We start from the raw sequence: 17,359 nt of genomic DNA, 5'->3' as shown, positions 1-17,359 counted from the left end.
TTTCAGAAGCATGTTAAAAGTATTTTTGGTAACATTTTATTTGAAGGGGTGTGCATAAGACTGACGTTACACTGTCATAAACATGACATAACATCTGCCTAATGAAGTCTTTATGAATGTTTATGACAGTTGTCATGAAGTGTCATTCGGTAAATAAAGACACTTTTAATGCAAAGTGTGTATACTAACATTATTGAGCTGCCCTACTCAATAATGTTAGTAGGGCAACATTGTTGTGAAATGTTGCCTTATTAATCTGTGCAATCCTACTAATTATGAGCTTGTGGTGAGTACTTGTCATGTTTTATGGTTAATAAGAACCCACATGCAGAGCAGAGGAATTTAACAACAAAACAAACAGAACTTGTACTGGAAACTAACATGAAGCAGAGTAGTAAGAAGAACAAGCGAAGAACATTGAAAACCAGGAGCTTAAAAACTGAGTCAAGGTCAGAGAATGACATTGAATCCAGACGAGCTTAATCAGAGGAAAACAGAGGAATGTGTCACAGCTGTGAAAAGAAAGTACTGAGCAGGGAAACTGAAGGAAGGAGACTAAATAACACAGAAAACATAGAAGGAGCTTAATTAAACACAAAGAAGAAGAAGGAGCATAGCACTAAATAATTAATTAAAATGCCCAATAAGAAGACAGGAACGAATAAAAACCTGAACACCAGAGAATGAACAAAGACATGACCAAACCATAAAAAGGAACTGACAAAAAAACTCTGAAAGGCATGAAAAAAACTTAAAAACAACCAGAAAACAAACAAATGAAGCAAGTAAATGTCAAAGTCGTTTTCAAGACCATGTGTATTTGCGGAATGTATTGATAGTTTGTTAAACTATGTAACTTCACAACAAGTAAGCAGTACGGAAAAAGTAAAAAATATTGCTACATGCACGTGGGAGTTAACAGTCACTTAAATCAATGCTTTGACTATTTTTGTGGAAAAATATTCGCAATTAACTCTGTTATGCGGTAGCACAAAAAATGTGAGGATGTGTTGATTTTGCGTGAATTTCTGTGATCATTAAGTGAAAACCGGAGAGACTGATTTATGTAATTTAACTTTTGAAAAATAAGTAGTTAGAGAATATTCTGGTTAGAGCTTTTACATGACTGTGGTCCTTTTTTAAAATATCTGATGTCCGAGAGGGAATTATCTATGACTCTTTATCAAAGTGCAATTATTCAAGGACAATCACAGGCGTCAAAATAATTTCAGATTAGTCCTCGAAGGACTGATTATTTGTCCGTTTCCTTCCACATTTCCCTTGTGACTCAATTACTTTCTGATGAAAGTGTTTTCATGTAAAGCAGGTTATAAAAAAAAAAAAAGAGGCCGTTTTTAAATTTTAAATCTGAAGAGATTGGCTTAGTGATGGTTATAAATTACAGTATTTACAGTTGCATATGTGTTGCATCACTTGTTTGCTTTGAAACAAAAAACTGAAACAGTGACTCTTCTGACATCATCACAGCGTTTGATGCGTTTTCTTGCTGAAAGAGGCGAGATTTGTCATCCGATGCCATAAAAACATAAAAAAGGTCCTTCGGTGGTTTGAGCCTGGTGATGCATGTCTGCTTTCTGGAGTTCAGGCTACACCCAATGAGCTCACACGGAACAGGAACAGGGACATGTCGCTTTTAATTAAAACAGTGTGCAAGTACAATACAATTCCCTTTATTTAATGTGCAGACTTTAAAGCTCTCCTTTAGACGTACAAATATATCATTATTGTTTTCATTCAATGTAAATGTTACTTTGCAAGTCATACTACTTTGAATACTGTTAAGTACAGGTCTTAACAGGCTCTCACTGAAATAAATAAATAAAGGCACATGCTCAATTTATTGATTCATTCCAAAACAAAAAGTCAGCAACATAAATAAAAGTCCAACATTACTAAGTAGTTCAAAACATCTTTGGGTGAATTTGGTATTGTTAATTATACCTCTAGCAAAACAGTAGAAATGAGGGACACATTCAGACATCAGAAAAGAGAAAAAGCTGAATTATTTTCACAAAGAGAAATCACAGTAACTTCCTGCACTTTTAAAGGGCTAGACAGAATTTTTCACCATTTCTTTACAGCATTTGTCTGTAAGCTGAACCTAAAAAGTAATTCTTTAATCAGTTTAAAACAGGCTATTTACTGCACTGTCAAATTACAACAAGGAAGGATACACAGTGCATTGGAATGTTTACAAAGGAAATAGAAAATAGAACAATTAACAGAGGACAAATCATGGCCGTCTTCAATGAGGCCCTCATCTTCCCTTTTGTACTGACTGAGACTTACAAGTCTGAGGCGCAAGTTTATGTCTTTTTCACTACAAATCTTTCATTTGCATATTTGGCATGAACACAGTGCAGATATAATGGCTATCATTCAGAAGCAGTGAGTTCATACATGTATGTGCAAAACCAGGCTAAAATGGACAAACTCAAAATAACAGATAATGTTACACAGAACAGAACAGATGCATTCTCTTAATATGACAGCTGGAATTTTACTGATGATCGGCAAAGCCGGGAAAACTTTCCCGCAGAGGAGTCAGCCTTGGACGGTTAAAAGGAAGGAGCGAAAACACCAAGGCGAAGGCGACTGGAGTTGCTTGTGTCAGATTGGAGGAAAATACCTCTATGTGCTTTTTTCTCCTGTGTCTGGAGTGCTGAAGCAATCCAGAGAGTTCTGAAAAAGGAAGAGCGCAGTGCATTAACAGAAACAGCAGAGTCAAACAGAAATGTGGTATTTGTTTTGACTGGCGCTGAACAGGAGTTAATATTGAACTCTGAGGTTTCGAGCCAGAGCAGCACAGGTTGGTTGCAGCTTTCTGGGCTTTGGAAGGGAAGCTATGCCAACAAAGGTCACTTTGTGGGCAACAGCACAAGCAATAACATTGGAAACACTCGTCACATTCATCCTAAAATAGCCAGCATATTACATTTTTCACTTCAGAAACTGTGTTCTGATACTTTAAGCAACAGGCTGTGCCTTGCTATTTAACGTATATCCCATTTTGTCACGTTGTAACAACAAAATTTAGTAACAATTTTATGAGCCAGGCCAAAAAAAACAAAAAAGCTGTGCACAAATTTAAAGAGAAAGCCAAAGACAGTAAAAACATGAAAGGTGTGGTCTCCATGTGTTTTCACCCCCGCACCAATTATCCACCCTGTGTCACACCAAATGTTTTTCCTATTAACATTTTCTTCAAAAGGACTTTAAAACAGATTTGAATATCAGTTTTCAATAATTGCAACAGATTCTAGATTGGATTTAATTCTGGACCATTCTACCACATAAATATTACTTGATCTAAACCACCACTGCTCTGGCTGGATGCCGACATTCAGCTCCACCCATCAACTCAGACCAGATTCCCTCTCTGGACTCAGGAAAAGCATAAAGCATAAAGCATAAAGCTGGCACTTCCACTGTTTGTTATTGTCTGAGCGGTTTGCTCAATGTGATTTGTGTTGTTTTTGGCTTTTATTATTTTTATTAGCAACCCAATTAGTTCAGGGCCACATTTATCTTTCACACAAAACTTTTCAATGCTACTCCAATCCCATGTGACCTTCTGCTCTGTGTTACTGACAGTACAGAAGGCATTTTTTTTTTTTTTATTACATCTCACAGTTGGCTTTACAAGGCTTCAGTGGCTGCAGGAGGTTTCTGCATGATGGTCCGTCATTTGCAAAAAGCTAATTTGAAGTCTCAAACTGCATAAACAAGTTTGCTGCTCTAGGAAACTCTGTCCACAAACGTTAAGAACAAAATCAGCGGCGAAATAAAATCCCTGCAGGAGTTCTGCTCCCACTGAAGAATTATGTTCTCACTTCGATTACGCAGGAACCGAGAGGCCTGCAGTTAACTCCTAAAGTAACACCCACAGGAAACCACAAGGCCTGCTCAAAGTTAAAACATTTTAAACACTGCTTGGGCTCACTCCCATGGCCAAACATCTGATTGGCTTAACATTTAAACGGTAGCTAATTTAGTTTAGTTGTTGTAGTTTTGAGCAACTCTTAAATTCTTTCACTTCATTTGTAGATTTAAATAAAAGTGCCTACAAAACACAATCACCCCCTGGGATGATTCACCCTTTTCTAAATTACTTTTACAAATCCATCCTGATCAAAGAAAAGCTCCACAAGACACTTTCGTGTAAAAGTGAAGACTGATTTCTACAAAGCAGCATCACGTCAGTGTCTGCATGAATATTCACCACCTTTGTGGTGGCTTGTTTGTGGTGATGTATAGTGTTTGGTATCTGCCAGATAGCCTCTTGACTGATGGCCAAACCGCTCCATTATGATCTAATTTCTTCCACTTGCCCACAGAGTTTGATGAGTTTTCTTCAACAGTGGCTTGCTCATTTCCACAAATCACTTATTTGGTGTGAGATATTTTTACTTAACCCATTTAATCCCATCGACAATTGCCAGACATTTTTTCTAGCTTCTGAAAGCTCTAAAAGAATTGTTTAAACTTTTAGCAGCTAATTGAAGTTTTAAAATAAAATAATACTCTGTCTACTCTAAGCAATATCAATTTCATGTATCTAGTGTGAAACGTCACATGACCAGAGCTCTTTACTTCCTGCCACACAGCTTTAGAATATCCAATATTTTAGATCTTCTAGACCTGAAGGAACCTCAAAATGACTGTGAGAATACATCACTGTCATTCTCACAGTTGAAACCATCCCCAAACCCTAACCATCCCAAAGGGCAACGCTTTCCACAAAATGTGGTCTATGCTCTGAATGACGACTACAAGATGACGCCACGCCTAAAACTAGTTTAGGAGTCGGACTTGGCCAAAGTGTAGGTTTTGGTCTGGTGGAACAGGTGCACATTTGTTCATACTAGGGCTGAAACGATTCCTCGAGTGATTCGAGTACCTCGATTATTAAAATTCCTCGAGGAAAATTGACCTGCCTCGAAGCTTCATTAATTTATTTTTTATCATTTAGTGCACCGTGTTTTAGCCGGAACATTATTTGCGGAGCTCTGACTTCCGCCTCTGAGTTGTTGACAGAAGCTACGTGTTAGCAGCATAACGTCCAATCTTCAAGTTCGGCCCGCGGGGATTTTACTGATTAGTAATAATTCCGGGTTTTCACCGTTTTTGTGGGACCAATAAACATCCTTAAAATGACCGGCGCGATGCCGGGAGTTCGGCAGCCTTTCTGCTCCGGAGCTGCTGGTTGAACGGCGGGAAGAAGTTGAGGAGGATTTATACAGGTGAGCGGAGAGACTGAACACGGCGGGCGGCTGAGGGTTGATGCTTACAGGGTAAGAGCAGCTTTACGGACGAACCGCACAATAAACTTATATCATCCCGGTCTGAACAAACGGGAGGCGGAACATGGCTGGTAGATGAGCTTCTGAACGGAGGAGCCGTAAATATCCCGTATTACTCCCCCGGTCTACAAAAAAGTAACTGGTAGGGAAGCTCAAATGTGGGAAAAAATAGACTGATGTTGATATCCGATAGTAACACTGGTGTTATGAAAAATTTACCAATATTTTATATTATAATTGTTTTTATCCGATTACTCGATTAATCGTAAGAAAAATCTATAGATTACTCGATTACTAAAATAATTGTTTACAACAGCCCTAGTTCATACTAAAAATTTTACCTGATTTTGCCTCTTTGATGAAATGACTAAATGAGGTTAAAGACCACTGGGCACATTGAGACTATGACATCTGCTGGATGTGGCATTGGATCTTTATGTCTCCAAAATATTTCTGATCACTCTTGTAACTATTCTTTGTTATAATAGGTTATGGATGCCATCATTTTTCTTATTTTTTTATATGTATAAATAGGCCAGATTTGTGTAATTTAGACTATGCAGTTTCCCACCGGCAACAATTGTTGCCAAGTATAAACCTATATTTTCACTAACATAATCAACATGAAATGTAATAATTCATAATTATCATGTGTTAGGGAGGTCAAACGAAGGAAATTTGTGCACTTATTTTGCAGGACAAAATCTGGTATTAAATGGGTTAATTGTCATTATTTTGTAGCTATCGGTTTTCAGCTTCACATGAAAGTGTTTTTCGGTCACAAAAGGGTAAAACATCCAAGGAGTTGAGTGCTTTTGTACCATATCTGGGAATTAACTGGTATTATAAATTACAGAATATTTTTGCACACTGACTAAAAGCAGGTACATTTTTTACTGGACACTGACCTCTCTTTGCAGCGACTCAATGTCCTCGGATATCCGTGTACTAGCAAAAGCTGGAGGAGGGAGAGTGGGTGGAGGTGAAAAGTTGCCCATGCTGTACATTCGGGGCCGTTTAATCTGGTCTTTGGTGGACAGCGGATCGAAGCTGTTCCTGCGGCACATGGGCGGCGGCGTTCTCACTTTGATCTGTTCACAGAGGAGCACAGAAACATGTTTGGGTAAATTAGCCATTTGTTTGTTTTGGTAACTTTGTAGGTCTGAAAATACTTGTACTCTGAAACAAATCAGCACCAGTGACAGACAGACAGAAATAAAAAAAGCCATCGCCGTGTTGGTTTCAATAGGCAGCATATTCCGCAATACAATAGCAGGATGTTTCTCAAGAAACGTGCTGCCGCATCAACACCCACAGATCGCCTGGTAATTAGCAACTATTTAGAACAAACTCCAGAAACAGGAACAACGTTTGCGTGTCACTTATTAGAGCAAATGGATGAGTGTGTCAGAGGAATGATTGTATGTGATTGCCTAACCCCATCTATTTCTGGATAAAGCCCAACTGACTGATTCAGGGATGAAGCTTGATCAGAAGGACATTGCTCATCAACATTTCTAGTGCCCAGGCATAAACAATCAGTTTTCTACATGCAGCATAAACAGATTTCTGCAAAACAAAGTCAGAATACCACTTCCACCATGGAAAACAATCACTTTGGAAAAGCTGAGGTTCTGTGTTGATGGACAGTGTTATTTGTTTAAAGCAGTGTCATGGACCACCTAACCTGAAATCACATCTTAATATATGATGCAACCTGAAATTAAAATATTAGTCTCTTAAGCCACATATTGTTTTCTTTGTTCATCCTAATGAGAAGAGAGGTGCCGTTTGGTAAATGTGACTGACCGCAACACAGCCATGAACACGTCTACTTGGGCACTTTTAATGATTTACAGATTCTAAAAGTGTCTAGATGCCAAATGGAAATAAAATTAAAAACAAGTTGTTCTTTACCACCAAATGTTCTTTAATAACATTTAGGGTTATTTGTGATTCAGAAGCACAATTAAAGAAAAATAGACTTGAGTTGCTTTAGCAGAAACAAAAAGTCATTTTCTGTACCACTAAATATAATCCATCAATTTCTATCAATTGTACTTATTCATAGTATTTAAATTTACTTATTGTAATCATTTTTAATTAAATAAAAACAACAGAAGCCATAGACGTGTAAGCAGAGCATCATAAGCAAGCAAAGTCATAAAAAACAAAGAACAGTTCTTCCTGAGACGAGTCCTACCGTTCACCCCATAGAACCGTTCAAAAGAATTCAATCGCTACTGAACGACACATCAACACTCTCAGCAGCTGTGCCGCAGCTTCATATAGTATTCCTGGAGTTGTCTTCTCTCCACCGGTATCTGCAAATTTTCTTTTTATCGAGTGACCCGGTTTTAAGCCAGTTTTCCATTATTACTTTTAACGCAGTCCTTTGGTAAGCTAGCTGTAGTGTCACACTTTGAGCCGACGTCATGGCAACTTAAAGGTCGTTTACATACAGCACCTTGTGGACCACCAGTGGTCCGGGAACCACAGTTTGAGAAAGACTGGTTTAAAGCAAAGTTTGGCATGGTGCTGTGAAAGGAATACAGATCAAATCTGAGACTCTGGAGTGATGCTCAATGTTATCTGATGTTTGCGTGTTACTGCAACGAATCTGTGCCTTCTTGATAACTGCACAAGTTGGTCTGTTATACTTAAAATTTTCTAAATAATGTTCAAAAACAAAAGTTAGTAGTATGGATGGATGGGCAGATGGATCTTTCATCACTTGAAACAGAGATATGAAGGATGGTGGATGGATAGATGGACAGAGAAACTGAGAATCAAGTCTGCAAAAACAATTTTTATTTTTTTCATATTTACCAAGTCCTGGAAAATCCTTCAATCATATTCCACACTGTGTAATGCATATTACTAATGGAGTTTCTTTCTGTAGCTGTAGAGTTAAGATTCCACCTGAGAGCAGTGTTATTTAGCGTGGCTGGGTGAACGTCTGACTTCTTTAAGCAGGTAAAGAGCGTAAGGTATAATTTTGGTTGGAATTCCTAAGAGATCGGCTCCAAGCAACCTATCCTGTCCTGTCCTGTCCTGACAGGTCACACACACCTTAGGGACACGAACTTTATTTTAAGCGAGGCTGATGGTGATGGACAAACTTTTTGTAAAAAAAAAAAAAAAAAAAAACTTACCAATGGTCTGTCCCTGTGAGTGTTGACGGCTTCCACTTTCAGATCAAACATTTCCACATTACATCCTAGCAGAGGCAGAAGGAGCAGAAATGTATCAAAACAAGGAAGAAAAAAAAGAAAGATGATGTTTGACTTTCCTATAAGCAGAGTGATGACTTACCATAAGCCACTGGGGTGAGTTTCAGGACAGTGTGCAGGGGACACTTCATGTAGGGTAGATCATCTAAAGCCAGTAAAAGCACAAAATGACTGGTGAGGTCAGGTTGTGGTTTTATTCAGTCTCATTTGGTTTGCCGTCTTATAAATGTTTGTGTTTTTTGTCTCTTCCTTAGGAAGGCACACCCATGCTCTGCTCTATGAGCTACACACTACACGCTGCTGCGGCCAACTCTCAAGAACCACAGGCCCACTCATGGGAGTACATTCAGACAAAATACCAGTCAGAGTGGGAGCCACACTTTGGTTTGTGAACCCATCTAACTGTAGCCAAGCCTTAAGCAGATGCTGTTTCAGGGATCACTTCCAAAATGTCTGCACATGAATAATTATAGTGCTCTCAAAGATAATTATTCAGTCATTTCCTTAAATAAGATAAAAAAATAAAAGGATTTTGAAAATGTTTTTTGTGACACAACACTCTCTTGCAGGAAGCTGAATTAAAAATGGTCCCCAGTTAAGATTGCTGCAGTAAAACATGAAAGATGAAGTATTTTTAAAATAGTTTCTGATGCAAATATCTTGGTCTGCTTGAAATAAGACAAAACTAACTTACAAATAACTTTTGACCACGATACAGGAGCTTCTTTAAAGTGAAAAGCTTATCGATATTGATTTTAAAAAAGTGCTAGTTCCACTGTCAGATTATTTCATTTCCAAGAGAATTTTCCTGTATTATTATAAATGAAATAATCTGCTAGTGGAACAAGTACTTTTTCATCAATGTTAAAGAATTATTTACTTAAAACAAGCTCCTATATTTTGTAAGTTACTTTCGTCTTATTTCAAGTGTACCGGTACTCAGATATTTGTACTCAAATCTAGACCAAAAATACTTGGCAAGAATTTGTGTTTTTGCAGTGTCCAATGTGCCGTTTCCAAGCCTATTGCAAAGCTTTTTCAGAAAGAAGAATGTGGGCCAAAGGGTGCACATGCAACAGAGACAACCAAAATCTTGAAAGAATTGTGACGCAAAGCTCGTTCAAGCTTTTGAGGAAGTTTTGCAAAAGAGTCATCTGTGGCTCTTTCTGCTGATCACGCACAATGATATATTTGGAAAAAATGTGGAGAAGTATTACTCCTGCCTTCAACCACAGTTTCATATCAGTATTACTGCAAACTGTAAATGAAAATTGATGCTCAAGACAAAGTTTATTCCTAGGAAGAAACACATGTATGATCCAGTAACGGGTTATGGTCAGTTAATGTCTGTAAAACGGCAAAAAAAAAAAAAAACACACAGTGTTTCTGCTCTGCAATAATCTGGTGAAGCAGAACTTCAGTAAAAATACAAATATCTCTATTAAATTTCTTTATTTCCCGTCCTAAAAGTGGGTGTATCTGTTTTATTACCAAGGTTATAGACTTTTCTGAAACTACACCTCCCATCATTAAGGTCCTGTACTCCCACCACCAAAAGTCTGGCTGATGAAAAAGGCAAACAAATAAAAACTTCGGACACTGCTAAACATTTATGAAAGTTGTAATGATGTCTGTGTGCCATTACTGCTCAGCCCACTTGCAGTGTTTTGCAAAACTATTCTTACAGCCTGGAAAATTTTCAGAGTGTCACAATACACCCAAAAAACTTCAATGTATTTTGCTGGATGGGAGCGCAAAGCAGCACGTCATCGTGAGTTGGAAGGGAAATTTCCTTCAGCTGAGTTGACGGGAAGATGGGTGCAGCTAAATTCAGGGACTGTATAAGACTTAAAACTGCTTCATGACACAACACTCACAAAGAAAGGGCCTAGATCAAAGGATGTTACAAGTAAAAATGGCCGAATTATAGTCCATGACTAAATCAAATTAGGAGTCTGGCAAGACTTGAAAACTTCAAAGTAGTTCTCCAACCAGTCGGACTTATTGTGTTTTGCTAAGAAACATTTTAGAATAAATAAGCGAAGCTGGTAGAGACATAAACCAAAATACCTGCAGCTGCCAGAGGAAGGTGGTTCAACAATGACAAATTTTTCAGTTTTTTATCTAGAAAAGAAAACCTGAAAATCATTCATGGTTGCCCATTTATTCTACCTCAGAATCATGAACTACTTTGTGTTGGTCTATCATATAAAATCCCAATAAAACATATTAATGTTGCCATGTGACAATATAACTTCAACGGGTATGGATACTTTCACAAAACACCTAAAGGTGTAACATACACATTTATGTTCAAACCTGCATTTTTACATAAATAAACCTTGTTAGTCAAGATGATCTCAGTAAAAATATTTACATTTGAACAATTAGACGACTTTGTGAGCCCCAGCAGTGTGAATTTGTAATGTAAGGCAGAGTGTTTTATGCTAGTAACCTGCGCCCTTGTCCAAGAAATAAGCGAGCAAACAGCGCATGACAGCCTGATGGCAGATGACCAGAACGTTGCCCTGTCGCTCCAGCTCCATGATAACCGGCTCCAGACGCTGAACCAGGTCTTGGTAGGACTGTTAGGAGCAGCACATATTTTGTTAAAGACTACTAATATATTACAATTTAAGCCTCCTTTTGGGAGAAATACAAGGCTGTTACCTCCCCACCATGGTAGCGGTAATGATACTTGTCCTGGTCTCTCATAGCAAACTCCTCTGGGTACTTTTCCTCAATCATCGCATAGGTCATTTCCTCACACACTCCCTGAAACAGAACCAGCATCAGTCAGTCAGGCAGTCAGGACTTTCTGCATGAATCTGACCCTCCAGCTGGTTCATAAGGACACACACTGCGTCGATTTCATTAAGTATCTTCCACTGCTCGTAGGGGATGCCCAGCTCCTCCGCCGTCTGAATGGTACGCTTCAGCTGGCTGGTCCAGACCTTCAGGTCAGACAGATTGTGCTCTTTCACAAACGCTTTCAGCTCCACAGCAAACTGTGGAAGACAGCATATGAGAACACTCAGGCTGGCAACTAAACATGTTACACCGTATATGAAGGTATAACACTTTTTAAAAAACATATGTAATACCACTTTGAATGAAATTTAAGACAATAGAACTTATATAGCTGATTGTTGGGGGGATCTTGCTGGATTACAATCAAGTATAGTAAAAACAGTGAAACTCGTAAAGTCCGTTTGTGGCTCTTGCCAGCAGCTTTGTGCTTTTCACACTATAAATGGCTCTCTATAGCCTGGAATTTGTAATCATAAATCTTTTTCCATAGGTCTACTTGTATTTTTAATACATCTGCAGACCTGCAAAACATCTTAATTGGAATTTCAGACTTTTCCAGTCTTTGTAGGAACTCCATTTGTAGGATTTTAGTCAACCGAGACAAGATTTATGGTTAGAAGCACCCAAATTCACCTCATCACTTTAACACACTATGATAAGTGACTCATCTGTCCATACAGGTTAAACGTATCACATCTGCAAAAAACCTCTCTTGTGTATCTTTTGTATTTAAAATATTTATAGAGGTAATAATTAAAATGTCATCTATAAATAAGCAAATGAGCACCTTCTTTCCTCTCTCTGATAGGCCAGAGTCACCTCCCAGGCGTCCCTCCAAATTGTGCAGGCTCTCTCCATGCCGACAAAGGTAGATGGAGTGGGAGTGCACGTGGATGTTCATCAGGTAGTAGACTATCTTACTTTGGATGGAATCCTGCACCTTGTTCACCAAGAAGCGACGGCCAACATTAATGACCTTAATGAAGGACAGGTTCCTGTGAGTCACAGTTTAAAAAGATAGAGGTCAATTGGAAATATTTACATAAACAAAGACAAGAAGAAGACCATCAAGGTTGAAAAGAAGATTGCCCTTCCTGTGTTGTTTAAAAGTCTTTGGAAACTTTCATTCTGTAACCTTGTCACATGTAAACAGGATGTAAGCTGTAGTACAGAAATTGATCTTAGTTTAGATTTACTGACTTAAAAGAGACACTGTTTCCACCTGCTGGACAAAGTTGGAAGGACACACAAAAACAAAACTGCTTTCCACCCTAAAACATTCTGCTCAAAAATATTCTAAGAAAAATAAAATAGATTTAGTTTAAGTACAAAAGTGACAGAAACAAAAACCCACATATCAAATAAGGCACCTTACATGTCATGTTTGTCCGGGTCTAAAGGTTGATAGGTGACTTTATAACACTCTATTCTCTTTAGAAAATCCTCCATGACACTTTCTCTGTCCCTTTCAGGGTAATCTGGGCTGGAGACCTTCACTTCCTTTGAGGAACAGAGATTTCAAAAGGTGATTCAGAGCGAGGTCTTAACATTTAAAGAGTGGGTGTTTAAATGTACAAGAAATATACACAATACACAATAAATAAATAAAGCAATATTTACCATGATGTTTTCAGCTATGACCTCTGGATCATCACATACTGATTCCACAAAAAAGACCTGACACAAAACAAACAGAACCAGAAAAATGTAAAAAAAAAAAATATCACAGCACAACCGATCACTAGAAAAATCCCTACTGTAACAAGAGTAAGAGACCCATTGAAACCCAGTGAAGCTTCAGACCGAGTCTGAAAGTATCTTATTTATCAATGTTTTTCTGACCTTCAATGAATTTTCTTGTGCAAAATTAAGGATGAGTGTCCTCCTCTCCCTGGTAGTGTTGGTGGCATCAAAAACCTGACCAACAACAGAAAACATCTTAGAAAAATAAATAAAAGAAAAAAAAGAAATCTTTGTGTTTAGATCTTGTATCCTTACAGCAATCTGGCCTCCTTCCTCGCTCAGATAGGTTTTAACGTCCTGCAGTGCCACCAAAGCGCACTGTCTGTGGAGGCAAAAAATGTATCACCTTAGAAAACCATGAAAAAGTCTTAAACAAAACTTTATATTTTGTTTTGAGTGGGTCACACAACCACATTAACTCTCCAACTGATCCTGTAACATATCGAGGCGTGTTCCGTGGTTTGACTTAAAAGAACTAACTACAGTGGATGAGCAGCATCTGAAATCATTATCCTTAAAATGCATTTTACTTTTGTTGTTGATGCAGTCAAGGAAGTTGGACCAAATAATCTACATATTATGATATGATATGCACCCATAACACTAAAACACTAGTTGACTCCTTAATTTAGGTTTGTGTTTTAAGACTGAAATACACACAGATCGGTTTTAAATTACAGTAAAGTCATAATTGTGAAGTTGAAAGAAAGGAATACAGAAGTTATACCATAGACCTCTTGTGAAATATAGTAAAAAAAACAATTATATGCTACTTTGTGTTGGTCTTTCAAATAAAACCCCAAGAAAATCAATGATGTGGTTTCCAAAAATACTTTTGTAAGCCACTGTAAAGAAGATCTTTGTCACTCACTTTCTAATTTGCATTGCCTCTTCATTATCATGTCTGAAGAAGTCATAGGACTTGTATGACTGCACCGCTTCTCTCCTATAAGCCCCGAGATTAAAGACTGCAAGGAAAACAGAGTGAAAAAAAAAAAAGAGATCGAAAGGCAGAGATTAGGATTAAAGTCTGCGCGCCGTCTAGGCAGTGACCTTCGTTTAAACAGCCTGAGCCATGCAGGTTCTACTGCATTCCTTAAAGGTGAAAACAGAAACTACAACTTCAAACAGAGCAGTGCTACAGGGGGCACCACTCTCTGAAACTCCTTAGCCTGAAGCCCAACATTTTTATGAGTCTACGTTTTAAAAGTACTGCAACATTAACAAATAAGCAATGTGTAATAGCACCTCAACAACTTTTTTTCATGTGGTTTCCACTGTTTTTATTTGCTTCTTGACTTGCAGTGCGATCAAAATGTTCTTCCCTGAACGGAGATCCTGCATGTTTTCGGAGTACTGACCCTTTGTTGGAACTCCGATCCAGTTGAGGTAGCGTGTCAACTTCTTGGACATGTACGTTTTCCCCCTCGCAGGCAACCCAATCATCACTATCAGAAGTGGAGAATTGGTCATGTAGTAGGCCCAAGCTGCAGTTCAGAGACACAATGAAATAAAAGTATTTAGGCTTTTGAATCTGTGAAAAATATTTTATGGCCTCTTGGGAGTTTGTTTAAGGCCAAGGATTCAAAGGTTTAGAGGTCAAACAGGCGTATTTTATAAACAACTACGGAAACACACATAGTACACTAGCAGCAAGACATGGGAGTGTTGCATAACGATCCAATGTCACCTCTGCACATGTGTGAACTGGGTAGTGTTTACAATGCTAATGTTTCATATTGCAGTTTATGATTAATTGTTCCCCGTGTTCTGGAGTACAGCCGCCTGGTTCAGTGTTCCAACCCTGGCAGGCTTGAATTGGGAGTGGAATAAATGTTTTTTTTTTCTTTTCTGCTCTAGAATGGACAGGGAAAGATAAATGTATCCAAACAGGGAGGTGGCAAGAACAGACTTGACTGAAGATTCTCAGAACAGAAATTCAGGTGCTTGGAAATCTTCATGTTGAAGATTAGAGCTCACACACATTCTTGATAAAAAAAAGAAAAAAAAAGAGAAGTTTGAACGTCACTCGACAACAAAAAGGTCTGATGATAAACATTTTTATAAACAGGGGTTATTCTAATATTTACAGACCTTTTGAGTGAATGGATCCGTGCATACCTTTACACACACTACGCACATAACAGTAATGAGAGAAGGTGCGTCACAGTTGACATTTAGCACTGTGTGCTGCTGGCTGAAACTCTATATTATCTTGTGTTGCTCGAGGCTCACAGAGCTGGCCCTCTTTATCAAGTGAACATTTTGAAATTTACAGCCCAATCTTAAGAGAACAAGCTAAATAATACAGTAGTTAGGGGGAAAACACAGAGTTTAATGTTTTAAAAAGAATGACTTAGGAGTTTCAGTTTTGTATTCCACCTTTAGAAAACAGAAGAACAAATCACTCACAGCCCTTCTTCTCATTGCTCTTTAGGTCTGTCCTTTTGGACTCAGTGGAGCTTTTTGAAGCAGTACAAGGTTTCTTGTGTATGGCAGCCATGACTGGGCCTGATATGCCTCCTGATGTCCAGTTACAGCTGGCGTAGGGACAGCGATCGCTGGTCTCTGGGAACCGTGCTATAACATGTCAAACACTGCATGAGGAAAAAGCACAACAGTCAAATTGCATATAATCAGATTCAAGGGAAAGTAAAAACAAGACTTCATGCAAATAGACAAATCATTGGGAAAAGATTTTACATGTTTAGTAAAACATAACAGCCATATGCTCAAAGATAAAATAGCAATGCGTCACAGTTAACAGTTTCTAATGCTATTTTCATTCATATATTTTGTTAAATTAAAAATGTGGCTAACAAAAATGCAAAAAAATGCACACCTTCATACCAAAGAGTGAAGTTAAATAATATAATTGATACAATCAATACCTATGTAAACTTTATGTATGATCAGAATATAAAAAGGAACAATAAATACATTTCAGTTTAACTATACAATAGTAAACAAGTATTATTATTACGAGTCAATTTAAAATATTGAATTGGTTATGTCATTAATAAAACATAATGCCGTGTTCCTTCTCATGGGCTTATTTAATTACATTTAAATAAAGTGATGCTCAACGGTAGAACATGTTAGCTAAAACTTCCCCATGTCAGTATTTGCATGTCAAAGCTGTACAACAACAACATTGTAAGTACAGGGGTTCGGAATTTTAATGGTTTTAAAATTCCAATTCCATATGAACATGAATCGCCACCCTGATTGTAAGACTAAAGGCAGAAGTCGTGGTTAATCTTTGTACTGTACAGAACAACCGGGAGTTGCTACTGTACATGAACGCGCACTGACAAGAGCTGAAAACTTGTACGTTTACAAATAGAAAAGACGTCCTGAGGAGAAACTCTGCAGCATAAACGCTTGATTGAAGAAAAAAATAAGGATAACATACCAAAAACCAGCCCAAGTGCAACTAATATCCAGGGTACTTTCGTCAAAGATGCTACAACTTGACCTGAGACGTGGACGTCACTTTAACGTCCCTTTCTTCCTCTTGGCTTCAGCTCCGCCCCTTCTACCCTTGTTCTTCTACGGGAAGTTCAACTCTGAAGTTAAAGAAGCAGTTCCGGCAAATTGTTTCAAAATAAAGTAATGACATTATTCCAAAGCTATTTTCTTCCTGCTGAAGCTGCGGTGCACTGAAAGTACTTTACCTTGTTCTTCTAAGATACACCTTATTTGCATTGCTGACTATACGTTTTAGTTTAATCATTTTTTATTGTGTTTCTAAGTGTTTCTTCTACCGGAATCTGTTATTTTGTAAGCATGTTATTTATTTGTATTGATGTCTTCATTTTGAAAAGCCAGAATTTACACATAACCTTACATTTTTATCTGTATAAAGCAGGGGTGCCCAAAGTCGGTCCTCGAGGGCCTGCGTGTTTTAGTTCTCTCCCTGGTTTAACACACCTGGATCAAATGATGGCTCATTAGAGGCCTAAGAAAAACTCTGACATACTGAAATGGTTGTTACTACCACCAGGGAGAAAACTAAAACATGCAGGATGCCCCTCGAGGACCGACTTTGGGCACCCCTGGTCTAAAGTCAACATCTTTATGTATTAAAGTTTGATGATCATATCAGTGGCTTGAGTAGCCTTTTAGAATATGTTTCATTAGTTACTTTTTACTTGTACTTGTTATGCATGATGAACTTCCTAGGTCCATCTTGGGTTGTGAATTGCAAATTGGTTAAGGCTATAAATGCCAAAGTATCCAGTATTG

At 38.1% G+C, this 17,359-nt stretch overlaps 1 protein-coding gene across 1 annotated transcript; it reads right to left on the bottom strand.

The window, feature by feature from the left end:
* Positions 1 to 1,636: 1,636 nt before the first annotated feature.
* Positions 1,637 to 16,683, bottom strand: LOC103467640 (6-phosphofructo-2-kinase/fructose-2,6-bisphosphatase 2-like). The gene is made up of 16 exons (XM_008414206.3): positions 16,527 to 16,683; positions 15,524 to 15,708; positions 14,473 to 14,598; positions 13,983 to 14,079; positions 13,367 to 13,433; positions 13,211 to 13,285; positions 12,989 to 13,045; positions 12,744 to 12,868; positions 12,156 to 12,363; positions 11,419 to 11,565; positions 11,228 to 11,332; positions 11,013 to 11,142; positions 8,640 to 8,702; positions 8,480 to 8,544; positions 6,233 to 6,415; positions 1,637 to 2,703 (listed from the first exon to the last, which is right to left on the bottom strand). Exons 2-16 carry the CDS (start codon positions 15,612 to 15,614, stop codon positions 2,653 to 2,655), a joined length of 1,590 nt encoding a protein of 529 aa, XP_008412428.1. The 5' UTR covers positions 15,615 to 15,708; positions 16,527 to 16,683; the 3' UTR covers positions 1,637 to 2,652.
* Between the last annotated feature and the right edge of the window lie 676 nt (positions 16,684 to 17,359).

The sequence above is a fragment of the Poecilia reticulata genome, chromosome 7 (genome assembly GCF_904066995.2).
Source record: "Poecilia reticulata chromosome 7, P_reticulata-male-v2, whole genome shotgun sequence".
Lineage (NCBI taxonomy): Eukaryota > Metazoa > Chordata > Actinopteri > Cyprinodontiformes > Poeciliidae > Poecilia > Poecilia reticulata.
This window is presented reverse-complemented; position numbering and strand designations above follow the sequence as displayed.

Excerpts from the sequence above, each read along its gene's own strand:
- LOC103467640 (XM_008414206.3), bottom strand. The coding sequence starts at position 15,614 with ATGGCTGCCATACACAAGAAACCTTGTACTGCTTCAAAAAGCTCCACT. Across the intron at positions 14,080-14,472 it reads GATCGGAGTTCCAACAAAGG|TCTTTAATCTCGGGGCTTAT; the intron begins GTCAGTACTCCG and ends TTTTCCTTGCAG. Across the intron at positions 8,703-11,012 it reads TTTCTTGGACAAGGGCGCAG|ATGATCTACCCTACATGAAG; the intron begins GTTACTAGCATA and ends TACTGGCTTTAG.